Raw genomic sequence first — 17503 nt, forward strand, 5'->3', positions numbered from 1 at the left:
AAATAAGTTTTTTTCCACTTCAAAAGAAGTGCATACACTTCAACCCAAATTCAAAATAACAAAGTTTAACAAAAATAAAATAACATAGCTTAACAAAAATATAATATCCTTGGAACTCACCAAATGCTAAGTTTCAATATTGGAAGAATTTGAGCAAATAGTAGACTAATCCTGACTATGACCACAATTACCATCCATAGATTCTTTGTTAATGTCCAAATTCATAACATCTTCCACAAGCTCATCCAATTTCATTTGTGCAAGTTCTATGCCAAAATATATATATATATATATATATATATTAGTAGTTCTAGGGTCTGTAAAGTTTCAATTTCTAATTATATCCCTTGTAAATTTTTATAATTACTCATTTTTCTTTTTAAATTTAAAATATATGTTGGATATAAAAGGTATTTGAAAAATCTAAAATAAAATAAATATTTATTTGTTATACGAGTTAAACAGGTTGTGTTAAATGGGTCATTTTGGGTTGACACAAATAAATTGGCGTGTCAAATGTGTCTATTGTGGGTTACGCGGGTTGACCTGCTTATGACACTTTTCTTATCGTGTCGCTTTTGGGTCAACCTGTTTATGACTCAAACCCATTAAGGCCCAACCCTAACCCGAAAAAACCCGTGTTGGGTTCGTGTCGTGTTCGCGGGTTGGGTCGAACATTGACATCCCTAAGTTCTATGCAAAATCAGATTCTAAAATGGTGTGTGTGTTTGTTTCTCAAAAAAAAAAAGGGGGGTAATTGTCCCACATTGCTTAAGAGAGTGTATTGTGTGTGGTATAACTTGTCCCACCCTCCCTTAAAAGTTACCATGGCTTTTGAGTGGAGTTGTAGTGTGCCTTTATGTTAGAACCTCTTTCCCTCTCCCTTGTGTGTATGTGTGTTTGTTTCCCAAAAAAAAAAAAAAAAGTTCTAAAATGGTGGTATTTTGATATATAGTTTACTTGCCAATAATGCTATTTTGCTGAAAATTTCTAAAATGTGGTATTTAATTTGGCCAATATTCAAGTTGCGTGTCAAATATGTCTATCTCTATGGTCCAAAATTTTGACTTGATGTATATGTGATTGCCACTCTTTTGGCTAGATTCAATTATTTATGATGAATGTGTCTTTCAGGTTTCTTTCCATTCTTTATGAGTGCATTTTGTTTTATACCTCCGCTGGGAGACTGTGACTTGTGGGATGTAAATTACAAAATAATCTTCTACTAAAAAAAAAAAAAAATTACAAAAGAATCAACTTGCACCTATTTTCCCCACCCACAAAAATTGTTTGTCAAATCATGTATCATATAGCTTTGTAATTGTCCTAATATTATGCCTCAAATTAATTTGAAGAAGTTACATGGTTTGTGATATATGTTTTTTTTCCCCCCGCATGTTAAATGGTAAAATGGTCTTTGAACCTTCTGTAAAGTTTTTGCTTAATTATAACCTTTTTGATAGTTAGAAGGGGAGAAGAGGATATAAACCCTAGAAACACAAAAATGCATTAATTAAACTACAAGTTTCTTGGCAAGTTAGTATTTTAATAAAACAGACCGATAGTTTTCAAACCTATTAACCAATTTAGAACGGTATAATATACCCCATATTATGAGTTATTGACCTTGAAATAAAGAGCATTGGTTTATGTATCACAAAGATTGTATCATTTTTATATGCATATGTACCATAAAAATGTGTAATAAATTAATGGTAAATTAAGGGTATATCACCCATATAATATACCCTTAAAACCTAAAATTATGGATTTTTTTTGTTACGCTTGCACTTCATGTGATTGGTTTGCAAGGCATTTTTTCTCTAACTTCTTTTTCAATTTTTATTTGGGTTTGTGTCTACACATAAGATATAAGTTTAACCAGAACAATCTTTTCCTTGCATTATTTTCTAACATATTGTTGGGACTTGCTACATCAATATATATATATATTTTTTTTGAGAAAATTTGAATCTATGGCACCCGCTATTTACGATAGTTTTTTATTATCAAACTAAAATATCAATCGGTTTTTAGTATAGGTGAGAATTGAATTTCATATCTATTATTCAACCATAAAAAAATTTATTAGTTGAGCTAACTGAACCCATATAAAAGTTAGTATCACCAAATATTGCATAACATACTTCATGTTTTAAGAATATATAAGGAGTGGTATACATGTATAATGTGCCCTTAAATACTAAATCATACCCATTTTATGATGAATAAACACGGACGTACAGCCAGCTATTTGATCATGTTCTGACTGTACTGTGAATTATGATGCACCAATATAGCTAAATAAAATTCAACAATGGAAATTGGAAACAGTACTCATCAGGAAAAAAAAAAAAAAAATGGAAACAGTAGCGAAGAAGGAAGTCAAATTAAGAACAATGGAATGGCTCACCGACTTATTAGCTGAGGGAACTCATGTTAGTTTTGCCTCCACAACTCAGCCAACTTTGCCAATGCAACATGAGAGGAACCACCCTCTTTCACAGCAGTCACAGCTTCATCTCTCAAACCCGAAACTCTTTCTCTCACCTCTGTTCCCACTTCCGAGTCCATTAACTCCTTCACTCGCTTCTCTAACTCAGCTGCACTCACTAACCCATCCTCTGACTCGTTTAACCCCAAAGCTAACTTGACTTCCTCCACCAAAACCACCCTATTCAACCTTTGCTCCGCATACAATGGCCAACCAACCATTGGCACTCCACACCACACTGCTTCAAGCACTGAGTTCCACCCACAGTGAGTCACGAACCCACCCACTGAGTCATGTCTCAACACTGCCACCTGTGGAGCCCATTTTTTAACCACAAAACCCTTCTCCTTGGTCCTTTCCAAGAAACCCTTCGGCAATAATTCATCCAAGTTCGGATCCTTTTCATTATCTGGTGGTGGATTTCTTAGCACCCACAAGAACCTTTGACCACTATTTTCTAACCCCACCGCTATTTCTTTCAATTGCTTAGCTGAAAACAATCCCAAGCTTCCAAAACATAGAAACACAACGCTTCGACTCGGTTGCGAGTTTAGCCAATTCAAACACTCGTAATCTTCTACATCTTGATTGCTGTCTGATATCAAAGGTCCAATACAGAAAATTGGTGGAGTTGGTCTATCTGGGACACATAGTCCACCCGAGATAGCCTTGATAGGTTTTGTTTCGAGCAAGTCAAACGTGTTTACGAGAAGTCCATTGGATTTGGCCATGTGGGCTGCCACGTTTAAAGAATACTGGTACTCTTTAGAAGTACGATCTTTCCAAGGTTCGGGCAAGTCTGAAGCCTGGATAGGCGGTAAGCCAGGAATATCAAGAAGCGTATTACCGAGATCTTTCAAGCTTTTATCCACTTTCTTATGCAAGTGGGGCGGTATAGTAATGCGGCTAGGAAACTTGCGCCGCTGGTGAAGAAATAGTAAGTGGGGATGTCAAGGTTTGTGGCCACTTCAAAAGCAGCATCACAGAAGAAATCAATGATAAAGGCTTTGGGTTTGGACGTTTGGGAAATAGTTTTGAGGATTTGGTGGAGATTTTGGTTGTTGAATCGTGGGATTGAGTAGCTGAGTTCTACAAAGGAAGAAGTACTAAGTGGGACTTCTGAGATAGGTGGGAGGTGGTGGAAGCTGATGGATGGGGTGGTGGAATTGACGGTGGTGATGTATTTGGTGGTAGAGCCGGCTACATAATTTGGTGCAGTGGAGTTAGTATTTGTGTTTGGTTCGCTCAAGATGAGGATTGTGATGGAGAAAGATGGGTGATTTCTGAGTATGAGCTTGCCAAGCTCTACCATGGAGATCAGATGGCCTCTGCCTGGAGAAGGGTATAGAACTATGGCATCCTCCATTTTCACAAACAAGAGAAGAATGGCGCAGTGGCTTCCAAAGTCTTGTCCTTTAGTCCAAAACTCCAAATAAATGGCATGTTTCTGAAAGAGTTTATATGGAAATATCTAAACAATTAGCAGAATCTAGTCTAGCATGAAATCTTTCAATTCATGCAGTAAAGTTCGACAATTATTCGCGTAGTTTTGCTGCCGAAAAAATTAATTGATCCAGTATCACTGTCAGAAAAAAAAAGTCTACCTACAGATAAAAAGTTGCCATAAACCAAGCAGAATCTAGTCTAGCATGAAATCTTTCAATTCATGCAGTAAAGTTCGACAATTATTCTCGTAGTTTTGCTGCCGAAAAAATTAATTGATCCAGTATCACTGTAAGAAAAAAAAAGTCTTTACCTACAGATAAAAAGTTGCCATAAACCAAATAGTTGTCGCATACTTATAGATTAGTGTGAAAATTAAATTATTTTGGTGCTATTTTAGAAATTTTTATGGGAAAGTGAAAAAGTGACAAACATTTTTTATAGTTTTTAAATTTTTTTTATAAAATTTTTCTAAAATGAATGATTAATGTATGTTCAAAGGTGAATTTCAATTAGCTCAATTGATAAAGTTTCTGATGGTTAAATAAGATATCTGAGATTCAATCTCCGCTTACACTAAAAACCGATTGGTGTCTTGGTGTGATAATAAAAAACTATTATTATGAACGAATACCATATGTTGAAACTTTCTAAAAAATATTGTATGTCCTAAGGACATACATTAACCAGACCCATAAAATAAAATTCAACATATATATATATATATATTTTTTTTTAACTTGGTTGCCAAACAAAATAGTGTCTTGTTTGCCAATGGCCTTATAGTTGAATTAACGCCTTTCTATGCACAGAATTCTTGGAATTCCAAGAAAGAAAGAGTTTGAGTAGTGAGATTAGCAGCAAATTGTAATTATCTTTTAAATAAATAATGTTGCTTGTTCGATACAACAATTATTTTAATTATTCCCACTTTATTGTGAGATAAGATATGGAGAACTAGCTAATGAGAGAAAGATCTTATTGGATAAATTGTATAGAAATTCTTTAAGTCTTCAGACCCTCCAATAACATCAATTATTTTCAAATAAAGGGAAATACAAAATATTAGGAACGGTAAAGGGTTAAATTGAAAATAACTCCAAATTTTTAAGGACTAAAAGTTTATCTTAATCTAAAATTTATTGCATCTATTTTTTATTTATTTTATAATTTGATATTTGAAGGTGGGAGGATTGAAACTGAAAATATTAAAAGTGTCAACTAATTAAGTTATAAAATTCTTTTCAAATTTATTGTATCCATTAACATCACTATTTCGCAAATATTCAAGTTGCGAGTTAAATTAAAGTCTATCTCTAACTTCGAAAACTTTGTATTGATTTATACGTGACTGCCACTTTTTGTTGGCCAGATTTAATTATCTACGTTTGGCGAATTTGTCCTGCTTTCTTTCCCTTCTTTATGAATAGGCAATGTTGTTTTGACCATAATTGAGAGACCATGACCTGCGGGATGCAATTACAAAAGAATGAAAATATTGCACCTACTTTTCCCACCCACATAAATTGTTTGTCAAATTTATTGACCGTATAAAAAGCGGCTATGCCGCTATAGTTTTTGGTATTGTTTATTTAGTGTGTTTGCATTGTACAAGCATTGTAGTGGCAACACTACATTGGTTTTTTTTTTTTTTTTTTTGGGTTTTTGTGGTTTTTGTCTTTTTCTTCTTCTTCTTCTTCTTCATGCTTTTGGTTTAGTTCCGGTAGTTACAGTGCTTAAATCTTTTTTTTTTTAAATATTTATGTAAGCTGGTATATATAAGCCAATCTCTAATGCCCAAAATTTTGTCATGATTTATATGTGATTGCTACTATTTTGCAAATATTCAGGGGCCAAAATGGCCAAATACCAAATATGGCTGAAATTTTCAACAAAATAGCATTGTTTTTAAATTATGTAGGAGAATACAACACTTTTAGTACTTGAAAATTGATTTCTGTATAAAACTCAATTTCACAAATATCGAGTTCCATGAGTAAATTACACAAAACTAAAATTTATAAATATCGAGTTCCACATGACATTTTTTTATTGAAAAAGGCCATGTCACATAACATTTTTTATTCACGAAACTCAAAATTAATAAAATCGAGTTCTATGCAAAATCAGGTTCTAAAATGGTGTGTGTTTGTTCCTCATAAAAAAAAAAGAAAAATGGGTAATTGTCTCACATTGCTTAAGAGAGTGTATTGTGTGTAGTATAACTTGTCCCACCCTCGCTTAAAAGTTACCATGACTTTTGAGTGGAGTTGTAGTGTGCTTTTGTGATAGAACCTCTTTCCCTCTCCCTTGTGTGTGTGTGTGTGTTTGTTTCCCAAAAAAAAAAAAATTCTAAAATGGTGGTATTTTGATATATAGTTTACTTGCCAATAATGCTATTTTGCTGAAAATTTCTAAAATGTGGTATTTAATTTGGCCAATATTCAAGTTGCGTGTCAAATATGTCTATCTCTATGGTCCAAAATTTTGACTTGATGTATATGTGATTGCCACTCTTTTGGCTAGATTCAATTATTTATGATGAATGTGTCTTTCAGGTTTCTTTCCATTCTTTATGAGTGCATTTTGTTTTATACCTCCGCTGGGAGACTGTGACTTGTGGGATGTAAATTACAAAAGAATCTTCTACTAAAAAAAAAAAAAATTACAAAAGAATCAACTTGCACCTATTTTCCCCACCCACAAAAATTGTTTGTCAAATCATGTATCATATAGCTTTGTAATTGTCCTAATATTATGCCTCAAATTAATTTGAAGAAGTTACATGGTTTGTGATATATGTTTTTTTTCCCCCCGCATGTTAAATGGTAAAATGGTCTTTGAACCTTCTGTAAAGTTTTTGCTTAATTATTACCTTTTTGATAGTTAGAAGGGGAGAAGAGGATATAAACCCTAGAAACACAAAAATGCATTAATTAAACTACAAGTTTCTTGGCAAGTTAGTATTTTAATAAAACAGACCGATAGTTTTCAAACCTATTAACCAATTTAGAACGGTATAATATACCCCATATTATGAGTTATTGACCTTGAAATAAAGAGCATTGGTTTATGTATCACAAAGATTGTATCATTTTTATATGCATATGTACCATAAAAATGTGTAATAAATTAATGGTAAATTAAGGGTATATCACCCATATAATATACCCTTAAAACCTAAAATTATGGATTTTTTTTGTTACGCTTGCACTTCATGTGATTGGTTTGCAAGGCATTTTTTCTCTAACTTCTTTTTCAATTTTTATTTGGGTTTGTGTCTACACATAAGATATAAGTTTAACCAGAACAATCTTTTCCTTGCATTATTTTCTAACATATTGTTGGGACTTGCTACATCAATATATATATATTTTTTTTTTTGAGAAAATTTGAATCTATGGCACCCGCTATTTACGATAGTTTTTTATTATCAAACTAAAATATCAATCGGTTTTTAGTATAGGTGAGAATTGAATTTCATATCTATTATTCAACCATAAAAAAATTTATTAGTTGAGCTAACTGAACCCATATAAAAGTTAGTATCACCAAATATTGCATAACATACTTCATGTTTTAAGAATATATAAGGAGTGGTATACATGTATAATGTGCCCTTAAATACTAAATCATACCCATTTTATGATGAATAAACACGGACGTACAGCCAGCTATTTGATCATGTTCTGACTGTACTGTGAATTATGATGCACCAATATAGCTAAATAAAATTCAACAATGGAAATTGGAAACAGTACTCATCAGGAAAAAAAAAAAAAAAATGGAAACAGTAGCGAAGAAGGAAGTCAAATTAAGAACAATGGAATGGCTCACCGACTTATTAGCTGAGGGAACTCATGTTAGTTTTGCCTCCACAACTCAGCCAACTTTGCCAATGCAACATGAGAGGAACCACCCTCTTTCACAGCAGTCACAGCTTCATCTCTCAAACCCGAAACTCTTTCTCTCACCTCTGTTCCCACTTCCGAGTCCATTAACTCCTTCACTCGCTTCTCTAACTCAGCTGCACTCACTAACCCATCCTCTGACTCGTTTAACCCCAAAGCTAACTTGACTTCCTCCACCAAAACCACCCTATTCAACCTTTGCTCCGCATACAATGGCCAACCAACCATTGGCACTCCACACCACACTGCTTCAAGCACTGAGTTCCACCCACAGTGAGTCACGAACCCACCCACTGAGTCATGTCTCAACACTGCCACCTGTGGAGCCCATTTTTTAACCACAAAACCCTTCTCCTTGGTCCTTTCCAAGAAACCCTTCGGCAATAATTCATCCAAGTTCGGATCTTTTTCATTATCTGGTGGTGGATTTCTTAGCACCCACAAGAACCTTTGACCACTATTTTCTAACCCCACCGCTATTTCTTTCAACTGCTTAGCTGAAAACAATCCCAAGCTTCCAAAACATAAAAACACAACGCTTCGACTCGGTTGCGAGTTTAGCCAATTCAAACACTCGTGATCTTCTACATCTTGATTGCTGTTTGATATCAATGGTCCAATACAGAAAATTGGTGGAGTTGGTCTATGTGGGACACATAGTCCACCCGAGATAGCCTTGATAGCTTTTGTTTCGAGCAAGTCAAACGTGTTTACAAGAAGTCCATTTGATTTGGCCATGTGGTTTGACGCGTTTAAAGAATAGTGGTACTCTTTATAAGTACGATCTTTCCAAGGTTCGGGCAAGTCTGAAGCCTGGATAGGCGGTAAGCCAGGAATATCAAGAAGCGTATTACCGAGATCTTTCAAGCTTTTATCCACTTTCTTATGCAAAGTGGGGCGGTATAGTAATGCGGCTAGGAAACTTGCGCCGCTGGTGAAGAAATAGTAAGTGGGGATGTCAAGGTTTGTGGCCACTTCAAAAGCAGCATCACAGAAGAAATCAATGATAAAGGCTTTGAGTTTGGACGTTTGGGAAATAGTTTTGAGGATTTGGTGGAGATTTTGGTTGTTGAATCGTGGGATTAAGTAGCTGAGTTCTACTAAGGAAGAAGTACTGGGTGGGACTTCTGAGATAGGTGGAAGGTGGTGGAAGGTGATAGATGGGGTGGTGGAATTGACGGTGGTGATGTATTTGGTGGTAGAGCTGGCTACATAATTTGGTGCAGTAGAGTTAGTATTTGTGTTTGGTTCGCTTAAGATGAGGATTTTGATGGAGAAAGATGGATGATTTTTGAGTATGAGCTTGCCAAGCTCTACCATGGAGATCAGATGGCCCCTGCCTGGAGAAGGGTATAGAACTATGGCATCCTCCATTTTCACAAACGATAGAAGAATGGCGCAGTGGTTCCCATAGACTTCTGAACGGTCACAAAATGCATACTAACTTCAATAAATTACGAGTTCTGTGCCCACATGGCCACGTACCAGCTTCGGATTGAGATTAGATGCTACTCAACTATGATGGATTGAGAAATAACTTCCAATCTCATCCATTAATTAAAAGAAGTTTCACTTATCCAAAAAAAAAAAAAAAGTTTAAAAAATATTATAAGAATAAAACGTAAAAGTTGAAAAAATAAAAAGTGTGAAAAAACTTTATTAGATAAAGTTGGTGAATTGCACTCGGACATTGTACCAGAACCTTTCAAGTAGTACTAGTGCATCTTTTCCTTAAATGGCTTGTCGTTTATGACTTTATGTGTTGATTTTTCTTCTGATACTGCAATGAATGACCAAGCCGAAAGTGGAGAAGGGGACAAAAAATACGTAACTTAGTAAACGAAAAAATGAGTTTGTATTTACTCTCTCAAATGGGGGGTGGGTCCAACTTTTGATGGGAGATTACTATTTTAGTGTGTTGAAGTTGTGCAAAGAGGTCTAGAGAAAATACTGCATAAAACTTCAGATGGGAGAATTTGTGGAATGAGAGATTAGAGAATAGAAAAGATAAATTCTAACTCAAATCACAATATATATATATATATATATATATATATATATTGTAGCTAAAATGTTTCTAAAGAGTCTTTGTGGGAAGCATAAAGGTTGTAAATAGATAAAAGAGCAAAATCTTATTTGTGATGTATAAATTCCTTGTAATTTCATTTTACCTTGTCTATTTCGTGTAATTTTATTATACTTAAGGTTGCATGAAATGGTCTTTGAAAAAATATTTCTACACAAAATTGACTATAAACACTAAAATAGATTTGTGAAAGATCTCACAAATATACAATAGGAAAAAACAAAATAAATAAATAAAATATGAGAAAACAATCATACATAAGATAAGAACGTAAAAAATTTACATAATTCAATAATAACCTACGTCCACATGACAACAAGGGATGAATCCACACAATATCAAAATTAGAATACAAAATGTTTTTATATAATCAAAATGCCTTTCACAAATAACAAAAAGCTCTCTAAGATTTTTTTTTTTTTTTTTAATGGTATTTTTTAGTCTCTAGTCTTTTACAAGTTTGCCTAATAGACTGTTATACAGTGTAGTGGATATTAACGGATATAGGGAATCGAATATACTTTTGATACGTGTAGGGAACTGATTTAACAGAAAGTGTTGCCATTTTTTTTTGGGTGACATATAAATCTGTTAAGGCAAAATTCACAAAATTTTAAGCCAAATTATCTAACATATATATAGGATTGCATGAATTTATTTTTGCTTGTTCTTTTATGATTTTTATTATTATTTGTATGGGTATTGGATTTACATATTCATCAAATTATCTTACCTTGTGTCATTCTTGAACATTATCCTAACTTTTTATTTTTCCTTAGAGCCTAGTCTTGTAGCTTCTTTTGTTTGCCATAGGACTAATCACCCTCCCTTTCTTAGTCATCGAGGTAATTAATCTATTTGTAGGAAAAAAAAAAAAGCCATCAGCATTATTCAAATCTCGATCTTCAAGCCCATATTCATGCAATCAGATTTCCAACCAAATTGTATATCTATGCATGACTGCATGTGAAGTAAAAATTCGGTAGAGTTTAGACATTTGTGGGTTCCTATTTTGAATAATACCTAGACCCAACGATGACAAAGGATCTTGGGCCTCCAAGGATAGATGGTTAATTGTTGGTTGGATTGGGCTTGGCTTACTGTGACCTTGTTGGGCCGTTTTACGAACCAATTTGTGCACAAAACATGAATCCCAAAACACAAGAATGCATATGTGTGTGTTGGTTGAGTGAATAATCAAGGAACTGCAAATAAAAAAATATAAAGCTAGTAAAATGACAGAAATCCTCTAAAATAGAGTGAGGTTATGTTTTATTTTATTTAGTGTTTGAGTACATTGGGTCTTGCTTTACTAGGATGTATCACAAGGCTCAATAAAGTTCCAAGGTCACAAACTTGGATAGCTCTATTTAGACTTTCAAGACTTGAGAATTTTGAATCCTCCTGAATTCGAGTGCTTCCTTAAGTGTTTTCTCCAGGATCTCCTATAATGCCTTACACTTCACTCTGTCTTAAGTAAAAGCTCAAGACTCTCTTTATGGTGCTTTCTTTGTTTCTTGAGTGCTTCTGTCTGAATGAATCCTTTTGGCTTGGGTTTTACCCCTTTTTATAGTGTTGTGTGAAGATTCTTCCAAATCAACAATCCACCCCTTTGGTGCTCTGGGCAATAGAACCAATGTTATGTCTGAAACATTGGTGGCTGGTCCTTTCCCCTTTCTTTTCTTACTTCACTTTCTTGGGGACTGATAGCTAAAAGCCCACTTGCTGACTTTCCTCTTGTAGGAGATCCTTTTTGAGTAAATCCAAATTCTTCTCTAAGGTAAAAAAATTCTCATTCTTTCCCTAAGGCCTTAGAAAAGACACCTCAAAGCTCTGAGGTTTTGATGTTGACTCCTCATAACTTGTTTCTTTTCCTAAAATGGGGCGGATTCCTTCTTGCTAATGGTGTGGCCAGAAAGGTTCTTGGCCACCTTCCTTCTTGATTCACCTATTCTACCTGACCGAGGTCCTAGGTTCCTTCAATAGATGTTGACTCAAAATCACCATTTATCTTTATCACTCTCTTTTGGGTCATAGGAAGCTAATGTTGACAAAACCTCATTCACCCTTCATGCCCCTTTTTACATGAGTATATCATATCCTGAGCTGTCCACGTCTTGGTTGGCATCTTCCAGCTTTTCTCGAGGATTTGCTCACTGAGGTTGGCGGATCTTGTGCAATCTGGCCCTAGATCCTTCTCGCTTCTTTAGACTTTCTTAGGTATCATGACTTCCTTACATCCTTGGGCCAAACCTTCCTCATCCCTCATTTTCTAAGGTGCGGGACTAATTTTTCTTCTTCTTATAGGCCAGGCTCTCCTTTTTCATTTTAAGGGCCAAACCTTCTTCCTTTTCTCATTTTCGTGGGTTGGATCTTTATTGCTTTTATGAGCCTAGCTCCTTTTTACATTTTGGACCTCAACAACATTATGGATAAAGAGTTAGCCCAATTGGTCCTTGAGGCTGATGGGTCAAAAACTTTCTAGTTTCTATACCCAGCACAACAAAATCTTTTACTTTAGTCCAGGACTCCAAATAAATGGTACGTTTCTGAAAGAGTTTTTATGGAAATATTTAAATAATTAGCAGAATCTAGCCTAGCATGAAATCTTTCAATTCATGCAGTAAAGTTTGACAATTATTCATTCTCAAAAAAAAAAAAAAGTTTGACAATTATTCTTGTAGTTTTGCTGCCGACAAAATTAATTGATCCAGTATCACTATAAGAAAAAAAGTTCTACCTACAAATAAAAAGTTGCCATAAACCAAATTGTTGTCGCATACTATGGGTTAGTGTGAAAATTAAATTATTTTGGTGCCATTTTAGAAATTTTTATGGGAAAGTGAAAAAGTAACTAACATTTTTTATAGTTTTTAAATTTTTTTTATAAAATTTTTCAATTTTTTATAGTTTTTAAATTTTTTTTATAAAATTTTTCTAAAATTGATGATTAATGTATGTTCTAAGGCGAGTTTCAGTTAACTCAATTAGTAAAGTCTCTGATGATTTAATAAGAGATTTGAGATTCAATTTCCACATACACAAAAAACCAATTAGTGTCTTGGCCTGATGATAAAGAGTTATCATCAGGAGCAAAAGTCATAAATTGAAGCTCTTTAAAAAAATTATATGTCCTAAGGACATACATTAACTGGATCCATAAAATAAAATTCAACATTTTCTTTATATATATATTTTTTAACTTGGTTGCCAAACAAAATAGTGTCTTGTTTGCCAATGATCTCATAGTTGAATTAACACATTTCTATGCATAAAGTCCTTGAAAGTCTAAGAGGAAAAAAGTTTGAGATATGAAGTTAGCAGCAAATTGCAATTATCTTTTAAAAAAATAATATTGTTTGTTTGATACAACAATTATTTTAGTTATTCTCACTTTATAAGTGAGATAAGATATGGAGAACTAACAAACATGAGAAAGATCTTATTGGATAAATTGTATAGAAATTAAATTATTTAAGTCCTCTAACCCTCCAACAACATCAATTATTTTCAAATAAAAGGAAATAAAAAATATTAGGATCAGTAAAGGGTTAAATTGAAAATAACTCCAAATTTTCAAGGACTAAAAGCTTACCTTAATCTAAAATTTATTGCCTCTATTTTTATTTTATTTTATAATTCGATAGTAGAAGGTGGGAGGATTAGAACTCTAAATGTTTTAGTTGAAAATACTAGAGGTGTCGACTAATTGAGTTACAAGACTCTTTTCAAATTTATTGTATCCATTAACACTATTTCGAAAATATTCAAGTTGCGAGGTAAATTAAGTCTATCCCTAACTTCCAAAACTTTGTATTGATTTATACGTGACTGCCACTTTTTGTTGGCCAGATTCAATTATCTACATTTGGCGAATATGTCCTGCTTTCTTTCCCTTCTATATGAATAGGCAATGTTGTTTTGACCATAATTGAGAGACCATGACCAGCGGGATGCAATTGCAAAAGAACGAAATTGCACCTATACTTTTCCCACCCACAAAAATTGTTTGTCAAATCATGTATCATATGGCAATACAGCATTGTAATTGGCCTAATTAGGCTTCAAATTAATTTTAGAACCTACATGATTTGTCACATATGTCTTTTAAATATTTTTTTTGTCCGCACCGTACCTGGTAAGATGGCCGCCAAACTTTGTTGAAATCTCTACATAGTTTGTTTTTTGATAATTGATAGTTACAATGTGGGAACAAAAAATTTGAACCCTGAATGTTTTCGTTAGAAACAATAAGAGATGTTAATTGAATTGCTGAACTCTTTACAAGTCTCTGCAAAATTAAAGAAGTGATTTGATAGGAGATAATTGCCATTACCTATAAAACAATCTAGAACGGAATAATATAGCTCATGGCAGGAGGTATTGACCTTTAAACAGAGAGCGTTGGTTTATGAATTACAAAGATCAAATCATTTTTATATGTATACATACCATAGAAACGTGCAAAAGATTAACCGTAAATTACATATATCACTTGTATAATATATCCTTAAAATTAAAATTATAGATATATTTTGTGACATTTGAATTTTATGTATAATTATCTTTCTATTTACAAAAATGTGATGAGTGATTATTGATAAGTAAAAAAGTAATATTAATAGTAGAATCAAATAAAAACTAGTAAAAATTGTTATAATACTAATTTGTAAAAATATTGTAAAAACTTATCACACCATTAAATTTCACTAAATCAGTTTAAAAAAACTACATAAATCGAACCCCGTGATAATATAGGGGAAAGAATTGTTTTGCACACTTTTTTCTTTCTTTCTTTAACCAACACTGTTTAAAACAAACACCACTACAAAGCACAATTAACTTCCATGTTTTAAGAATATATAGATATAGGAGTTGTATACGTGTATGATGTGCCCTTAAGTGGTAAATCCATGATAAACACATCCAGCTATTTGATCATGCTGTGACTGTGCGGTGAATTGTGATGCACACCAACAGCTAAATAAAATTCAATAATGAAAACAGTGGCGAAGAAAGAACAGTGGAAAAGCTCACCGAGTTATGTTAGCTGAGCGAACTCGTACTAGTTTTGCCTCCACAACTCAGCCAAATTCGCCAATGCAACATGAGAGGACCCACCCTCTTTCACAGCAGCCACAGCTTCTTCTCTCAAACTCGACACTCTTTCTCTCACCTCTGTCCCCACTTCCGAGTCCATTAACTCCCGCACTCGCTTCTCCAACTCAGTTGCACTTGTTGGGTTACACGTGTGAGTGAAGTCCCACATTGAATAAAGATGAGAAGAATGAGTGGTTAATATAACATAATTGAGCACATACCCATTGGGCTTAGGCCTTTTGGGTTAAAGTGTGTCTCTATATGTTATATTAATTACTTAAGAAAGCTCCCCAAGGTGTTTATCTCCCCAACAAGTGGTATCAGAGCCCATGGTGGTGTGCGGCGAAGGTGGTGAGGTGTTCATGGTCCCTATCCAGCGGGGACAGAGAAAGCCTAAATAGCCCACACATAAAGATCCTGGAGAAGAAGAAAAAAAAAAAGAGCCCAACAAATGAATATTGCTAATGGTGCTAAATAATGGTGTGATGCAAGGTTCCCATGGACATGGACGTGCGGGGTTCCCATGGATGTGCGTGCGGGGTTGACACGTGGTTCCCATGGATGGCGTACGAGAGACTCATGGATGATGCATTGATGAAGTGAAAAGCCCATTAGGCAAGGGGGAGTAAGTAGGACTTGTTCATGACCCATAGAGAGGTCTTGAAGCCCACAGAGAGGCAGAGACTCACACGTGAGGGGGAGATTGTTGGGTTACACGTGTGAGTGAAGTCCCACATTGAATAAAGATGAGAAGAATGAGTGGTTAATATAACATAATTGAGCACATACCCATTGGGCTTAGGCCTTTTGGGTTAAAGTGTGTCTCTATATGTTATATTAATTACTTAAGGAAGCTCCCCAAGGTGTTTATCTCCCCAACAGCACTCACAAACCCATCTTCCGAATCGTTTAACCCCAACGCTAACTTCGTTTCCTCCACCAAAACCACCCTATTCAACCTTTGCTCTGCGTACAAAGGCCAGCCAACCATTGGCACTTCACACCACACTGCTTCAAGCACTGAGTTCCACCCACAGTGAGTGACAAACCCACCCACTGAGTCATGACTCAGTACTGCCACCTGTGGAGCCCATTGTTTCACCACAAAACCTTTACCTTTGGTCCTTTCCAAGAAACCCTTTGGCAATAATTCATCCAAGTTTGGATCTTTATCCTTATCCAGCGGTGAATTTCTCACAACCCACAAAAATCTTTGACCGCTGTTTTCTAAACCCACCGCTATTTCTTTCGACTGTTTCTCCGAAAAAGATCCCAAGCTTCCGAAACATAGAAACACAACGCTTCGGCTCGGTTGTGAGTTTAACCAATTCAAACACTCGTGCTCTTCTCCATCTTGATTGGTGTTTGATATCAAAGGTCCAATACAGAAAATTGGCGGAGTTGGTCCATGTGGGACACATAGTCCACCAGAGATTGCCTTGATAGCTTTTGTTTCGAGCAAGTCAAACGTGTTTACAAGAAGTCCATTTGATTTGGCCATGTGCGTTGCTGTGTTAAGAAAATACTGGTACAATTTAGAACTAGTGCGATCGAACATAGTTTTCGGCATATCCGAAACCCGAATCGGAGGTAAGCCAGGAATATCATCAAGAAGCATATTACCATGGAGATCTTTCAAACTGTTATCCACTTTTTTATGCAAAGTGGGGCGGTATAGAAATGCAGCTAGGCCGCTTGGGCTAGAGGTGAAGAAATAGTAAGTGGGGATGTCAAGGTTTGAGGCCACTTCGAAAGCAGAATCACAGAAGAAATCAATGATAAAAGCTCTGAGTTTGGAGGTTTGGGAAATAGTTTTCAGGGTTTGGTGGAGATTTGGGTTGTTGAGGCGTGGTATTAAGTAGCAGAGTTCTACAGGGGAAGCAGTTCTGGGTGGGACTTCAGAGATGGGTGAGAGGTGGTGAAAGGTGATAGATGGGGTGGTGGAATTGACGGTGGTGATGTATTGGGTGGTAGAGCTTGCTACGTAATTGGGTGCGGTGGAGTTAGTATTTGTGTTTGGTTCACTTAAGATGAGGATTGTGATGGAGAAAGAAGGGTGATGTTTGAGTATGAGCTTGCCAAGCTCTACCATGGAGTTTAGATGGCCTCTGCCTGAAGAAGGGTATAGAACTATGGCATCCACCATTTTCACACAGAAGAGAAGAATGGGCTTAGTGGGGTTTCCCACTTGGGATTTTTACTTGGGAATTATGTGTGATTGCTCTAGTTACAGTAACTGACTATGTAAATAAACATGACTACCGTTCATGTACATATTAACATTCGGTAAAAATGGCTAACTACCACTATTTAGTAAAAAAATAATAATTTATCACTATTTTAAAAATATATAAAAAGTTATCACTTTTTTGAAACTTGAGTTGCAATAAAATTCGAATTCCAAAAATTTGAGTTTTTTTTAAAAAATATGCTTTGAAAAATTTTGAAAATTTTTTATGGTGAAACTCA

At 34.9% G+C, this 17503-nt stretch overlaps 2 protein-coding genes and 1 pseudogene across 4 annotated transcripts; all 3 read right to left on the reverse strand.

Annotated features, from left to right (window-relative positions):
• Window positions 1-2134: 2134 nt before the first annotated feature.
• On the reverse strand, window positions 2135-3946 carry LOC115958996 (annotated as a pseudogene).
• A 1299-nt stretch (window positions 3947-5245) lies between these two features.
• Window positions 5246-17267, reverse strand: LOC115960176 (anthocyanidin 5,3-O-glucosyltransferase-like). Of its 3 annotated transcripts, XM_031078941.1 has the most exons (3): window positions 15920-17266; window positions 14972-15169; window positions 5246-5403 (listed from the first exon to the last, which is right to left on the reverse strand). In XM_031078941.1, the coding sequence occupies exons 1-2, from the start codon at window positions 17178-17180 to the stop codon at window positions 15000-15002; spliced, it is 1431 nt and encodes a 476-aa protein (XP_030934801.1). In that variant the 5' UTR covers window positions 17181-17266; the 3' UTR covers window positions 5246-5403; window positions 14972-14999. The 3 variants fall into 3 exon arrangements, with proteins under 3 accessions (XP_030934801.1, XP_030934800.1, XP_030934799.1); XM_031078940.1 differs by lacking the exon at window positions 5246-5403 and having other exon boundaries at window positions 14631-15165; window positions 15916-17267; XM_031078939.1 differs by lacking the exon at window positions 5246-5403 and having other exon boundaries at window positions 14631-15169.
• LOC115960177 (anthocyanidin 5,3-O-glucosyltransferase-like) lies at window positions 7496-9357 on the reverse strand. The gene has a single exon (XM_031078942.1). The coding sequence runs from the start codon at window positions 9220-9222 to the stop codon at window positions 7801-7803; it is 1422 nt and encodes a 473-aa protein (XP_030934802.1). The 5' UTR covers window positions 9223-9357; the 3' UTR covers window positions 7496-7800.
• Window positions 17268-17503: the final 236 nt, after the last annotated feature.

The sequence above is a fragment of the Quercus lobata genome, chromosome 9 (genome assembly GCF_001633185.2).
Source record: "Quercus lobata isolate SW786 chromosome 9, ValleyOak3.0 Primary Assembly, whole genome shotgun sequence".
NCBI lineage: Eukaryota > Viridiplantae > Streptophyta > Magnoliopsida > Fagales > Fagaceae > Quercus > Quercus lobata.